This window comes from Brassica oleracea, chromosome C9 (genome assembly GCF_000695525.1).
Source record: "Brassica oleracea var. oleracea cultivar TO1000 chromosome C9, BOL, whole genome shotgun sequence".
NCBI lineage: Eukaryota > Viridiplantae > Streptophyta > Magnoliopsida > Brassicales > Brassicaceae > Brassica > Brassica oleracea.
Window position 1 is genome coordinate 925,362 of NC_027756.1, and position 6,000 is coordinate 931,361.

At 29.2% G+C, this 6,000-nt stretch overlaps 1 protein-coding gene across 1 annotated transcript; it reads right to left on the reverse strand.

Moving 5' to 3' along the window:
* Nucleotides 1-90: 90 nt before the first annotated feature.
* On the reverse strand, nt 91-3,107 carry LOC106316035 (E3 ubiquitin-protein ligase MARCH8). The gene is made up of 6 exons (XM_013753897.1): nt 2,791-3,107; nt 2,264-2,334; nt 1,951-2,053; nt 878-955; nt 682-783; nt 91-339 (listed from the first exon to the last, which is right to left on the reverse strand). The coding sequence occupies exons 1-6, from the start codon at nt 2,992-2,994 to the stop codon at nt 256-258; spliced, it is 642 nt and encodes a 213-aa protein (XP_013609351.1). The 5' UTR covers nt 2,995-3,107; the 3' UTR covers nt 91-255.
* Nucleotides 3,108-6,000: the final 2,893 nt, after the last annotated feature.

A 6,000-nucleotide genomic window follows, 5' to 3' on the forward strand; every position in this document is an offset into this window, starting at 1 on the left:
CACATTTCTTTGGTTAACCAATAAGATGCTTTTTTTCGGTTTGTCTTTTTTTTAACCGTTAAACAAAGCTCGATCGATGAGCTTTCTTATGTATAAAGATGATTTTCTTATATGTAAATTTACTGTCTCTTTTATTTTTAATTGGTAGTGATTGTACAATGAGCATCGAACAGATGCTTTTCGTTTTAAAAAAAAAGAGAATAAAATGAATTAGAAGAAATAAAAAAGAATAGTTAATCTCGTCAATATGCGTGTTTAAGCCAAATGTTGTTGTTGCTCTTCATCATCGTCCAACTCATCCTCCTCGTCAGAGGAGCTCAACGTATCTTCCTCAGAATCCTAATATTTAAAAGTCAAACATCCCCCAAAAAGTCAGCATATTCAGAGAGTAAAGTTGAAACTTCACATTTGGCATTAAATGATGAATGAATGAATGAATATTCAAAGTCAAATATGGTTTTTAAAAGATTGTTCCCATGATCACAAATCTTTTTCAAAACGTGGTTACCCTATACAAACCTATAATTAATCCGTACTAGCATGCGTAAATACTAATAATGTTCACATCTCACATGCAAATTATTTTCAAATATATAGTCAAACATACATGCATATGCATTTTTTTCATTATAACTATGAGTTTTGGAAATTGATAGATTAAATGTAAATTGGTGAACTTACAGGATATTGCTGTCGACGACGGATAGTTTTCTGAATGGCTGAGATTGTTTGAATGATAATGAACATTGGCAATAAAATTCCAATGGCTTTTAATGTTAGTACCTGCATTTATATATCCATTCACCCAATTCTTATTTATGATTTAATATCAGTAAATGATTTCGTGTCGACAATAAAAAGAGCATTGTTTTTTTACCGTGAATACAGTGAATGGATACTCCTCCGTTCCATAAATCACATCGAATGTATGTTTCATCAACAACAACACTGCTAGCTGCAATAATAATGTGTATACGTTAGTTTTTAACCAAATGTTTTCATACACACTAAAAAGCATTGGTTTAACTTTAACTAAATGGGTCCAAAATCATAACATTAGGCTTCAACAACATGTAAAAATAAACTATGTTCTACTTACCACCAAACTAAAAAGAAAACAAAAACACTATAACATACATACAACACATGGTCGACATATCATAATGAAATTTATACAAAAGTTGGTTTTACTCTCTAAAAACATTGGTTTTACTCTCTTGAAATTTTAAGAATCAATATACAAAAGTTTTGTGTCCCCAAATTATATTAAAAGCATCGTTGAACTGTTCTAAAAAACGTATTGTTGAAGTTTATACAAAATAATTATATCTTCAAAATTTCAGAATTGACTCTTGATATAAAACTATCATAATTTGGTAATAAGGTAAGAAAAAATATATTGTTAGGAGTTATGGTCTTTTAGGTGAGGCAATGTTTTAAAATTGTTGAGTCTAAAAACTCAAAATTCTTGGCCAACCACCAAACTTACCCAACCTTACACATTTTCTAACCCCCAATTCTGCAACAAACTTAAAAAAATCCTTCACCAAATTCGTCTTTTCATAATACGTCAGATAAATTGTGACAAATTATGTAACGGTAACATTTTACTTTTGGTTTTAAATATATTAAAGAATTCACTTTAATCATGGTGGGAAAAGAAACATTATAATATCATTTATAGGCTTTGCCACATAGCTACGAAATAGATTTGGCCAAAAAAAAAGCTATGACTATAGTAAGTAGTGGTTGCCATATCTATTTCAGAGAGCTCCCTAAACTAATAACGACCTTTTCCCTCGTCATAATTTGTTTTTAACTAATTTATTTACTAATATGGATTATCTCTCTTATTATACTTCCTATCTGCCCAAAATTCTGGTAAAAACTAAAATCAAAATACTTCAAAAATTAAATTATTTAGAGAAAAAAAAAGAGAGGGAAACTTACAGTGAAAGTTAATGATCTGAAGAAAGTAGCAACATAGTTAGACTGAGTAAAGTCTGGTTCGGTTATAGACACTAATCTTCTTCTTCTTCTTCCTCCACCTTCTCTGTTTCATTAACAACAATTATCATTTTTATTAGTATTATTCATTATTTGTGGAATATGAGTAATAAACTATTTGGAAGCTATCTTCTGTACGCGTAAACAAGGAAAGAATCAGGGAACCACGTCAATGAGTCAATTATTTGCAATCCCAATTTTCAGTTTATTTAACTTAATTTATTTTGGTATCTTTTTATAAAAAGAATATAGCTACCTGATCGTGACTTCTTCTTCTTCGATCATCTTGGATGGTTTTGGAATTGCTGTATATCCATGTCTGTACACCTGCATGATTTTTTTATGTTCATAAGTTTTTCTTCATAATTCAAGTGAATATTTATATCACTGTAACTCAATTTTAAAAGAAAACAAAAAAAAACACATTAGCAATTGTCTTGATAATTTAGGTCCCATAGAAAAACAATTAAACCCAATAATAAATTTTGGTTTCCAACTTAAAAAAATAAAAATTAGAAAGAAATACAACCAAATTATTTATTCTTCTTGAAAGATTATTGATTATTATCGTATGAAACTATCTAACGACCAAAAACAAACAAGGAAAAAACAGAGACGCAATAAACAATTCAGGAAAATAAATAATAGTTAGAGACAAAACAGCTAAGCGCACTTCACAAAATCAAAAACACATCCTCACCGGAAAATCAAACATTTTCATTAAAAAAAAAGAAGTAAAGATTGAGAAAAAATTGATAACTGGAGAAGTAAAAAAAAAAGAACCTGAAGACAGATTTCGCAAGTGGTGTTTCCTTTCTCATTACACCAACGTTGTATGCAATCTCTATGCGCGAACTTAACGGTTCCAGAGCAAGCACACGGGACTTCGAAGAAACTCTCTGCTTCTTCTTCATGGCAGATTCTGCAACGCGATATTCTCTGTTTTGAACTCTTAGTCTCATCAATGATTATCACCACTTCTCCCATCTCTCTCTCGATCCTTGCCTGTTTTTTTCTTTAATTTTCTTTTTGGAAACTAATTTTTTATGAAGACGTTGCTTTATTTTTTTTATGAAGCGGTTGCTCTGTCTGTTTTTTTATCCCTCTGAAGACAGAGCTTTATGGCAAAGAGACTGCAACTTTATACAGCTTTTCAAGCAAAAATAAATATGTTAATTGCCCAAGCTGAAAAAAAAAAAAAATGTTAATTGCCCGTTTTACCCTTATGCGTGTGTACCTTTTATTTAATTCCACCGGAAATCATTTTCGGCAGCTAAAAAACTTAATTAAATCATTAAAAAGCTTCACTTGAAAAATTACAACCTACTTGAAACATTATAATCTACTTGTAAGAAAAGGAATTATCAATTCAATATATTTTAGTTAAAGATTGTGAATTCTATACTTGGACTTCATAGGGTTTTGAATAAAAAATTACAGTAAAAATTCTATACTTTAATAACATTATAATTATTATATTTTTTTTGTTTGGAATGATATTAACTTATAAATAAATTATCAAATCAAATATAAAATAATAATGTAGTTTATCAAACATTAATTTAATAAATGTTATATGATGGTTCATAAATAATAAATACTAGTTTATAAATATATTAATTCTTTTAATCAAAATTTTAATCAAGAATACTAATTTACTGAATGTTATTTTATAAAGATTACTGCATAAACTATCATGCCCTTTTGTTAAAAATATGTCCTTAGTTATTTATTAAACTTAACAAATAGTGAAATATAGTAGTATCAGTAAAAAAAACATGTATATTAGTATGTTGCAAGAAACAAAGCCGGATTTAAATCATTTATATATATATTAGTCATGCAAATGACAGCTTTGACGGGTGTATAGTACATATCTTCCATAACATGATGTCCAAATCATATGTAATAAAATATGAGAAGTTAATAAAACAAAACGCGTTCGGTAAGAGCTGGACGAATGATTCGTTCGAAATTCAGAGTTCACGCTGAAAGGTCGTAAAATTTGTCAACTATGAGATCACACAAGTCAACATAAACCTCGTCTTTTCTCTTTTCTTTCTTTATGAATAAAATAATGGCTGAAGTTCGAAGAAATAAGTTTGAAGAATAATAAAATTGTTGATCAAGTTGTTGGAACCAAAGAAGATACTGAAAGAAACCTGAAAAATATATACTAAAACCTTGAGTTTGATGTATTGTTTCGTTAGTTGTGTATTGATTGGCAAAGTTTTCAATATGATAATAAATTATAGATGATAATATTCTCTTCTAAAAAAAAAGAAAATAGATGATACTATTCTTAATTACGTTAAAATGTTATATGTCTGTTCAAAACGAAAGACTGATTGATGTATCTTGTGTGCATAAGAATAGTGGCAACCCTTTGAATCATTGTGGTGTGTGATCTTAAAACTCGATTGCCCTTAAAGTAGAGTAATACATTAGGTTAGCTTTCATTTCATCAAAACTTTTTCTTGTCATTTCTTGCCTTTCTTTAAAAAATTTCATTTATATATTTGGATTAAAGATGTCAAACCATAGGATTGGCTGGCTGAGCAACAAACTAAATACACCCATCACAATAAATGACATCAAAAGTCACTCTCTCCTTGAAATTGTCTTATACATTCTGGCCGAGTGTCCGTGGAGCATCATTTTGGCAACTAGTATATTAATTAATTAGGTCTATAAACCAAAAAAATACACAAAAGTTTCTACAATCTCACTAGGAGGCAGCAACTAAATTCAGTAATAGGTTAAAGTAAACAATCATCCAGCAAAAGAAAAAGATAATAAACTGATTTATTAGGCTCAAAACGTGGATGCCAACACTAGATAAAAAGTCCATGTTAACTTATGTTAGTATGGTACGTAGCGATGAGTTTTTTTCAAGGTTATTTGATATATTATGGCAACCTGACTTGTGACTCTTTATCAGGAAACCACAGACAATAATTAATTCATGTAACTTATAGTAACATTTTCGACTTTTTAACGTATATAACAGTATAATTATATACTCCATGTTTTAAAAGTGTATCTGTCAGTGAAATTGAAAATGAAGCCTAAAAGCTCACGAATTATATGATTGCTTTATCAACGGTCGCCTGGTCAGCTGCTGCTGAGTACACCAGAAATTTAAACTCGTGGGCTCCACTTTTGATTTAAGAATTTGTATTTTCTATTAGTGAAAAGAAACTGAGATTGAAAAGAATATGAGACCATAAACCCAAATGGAACTTGACCATACGTTCTAATATCATCACTTTAACAAAAGACATCTTTTAAAAATGTATAAGATCAAGTTTCCATTTTGAATCATACTTTGCAGATGATCCATACTCTTATGTTTTTATGTTTTATATTTAAAACGAAAACAACGGGTTGTATAAATTATCAGCTGTCTAGTTATTATTATTGTTTAATTATTATATTATATAATTATTAATTTCTTTTATTTCGGGACACCAGATGCTGACATTTGCGCTTATCTCATGCTCTTTCTTGCAATCTTATCTTTCCACGTTGGATTTTTGTTGATGATTTTCAATTAGTATAAAGAAAACATCTACAAATTAAATGTTCCAAAAAACTCGCCGACGAATCATTTTCTGGTATATATATTCTTGAAATATCATTACGCATATAATTGAAGTGCCTAATTTTTAAAATAATAAACTCAAATAGCGCCGCCAAAAAATATAAATATTGATACGATTTTATTTTATTTTATCTATACTATTAAAGCAGGATCCTATTGTCATAATTACCTTAGGGGCATGTTTCCTTCACTAACATTGCATGTTTCATTAAGGGCAATTAAGTAATATTAATAACAAATCTATATTGGGTCATTATTTTTGGATCCAGCCCAAATCAAATCTCTCTTGGGCCATTTGGGCCTATTAAAAAATCAGATTCAATTCTCACCTTTTTTTTCCTTTGGACCATTGAGTCCAAGTTCAAATAATTTTTTTTCAACTATTCTTA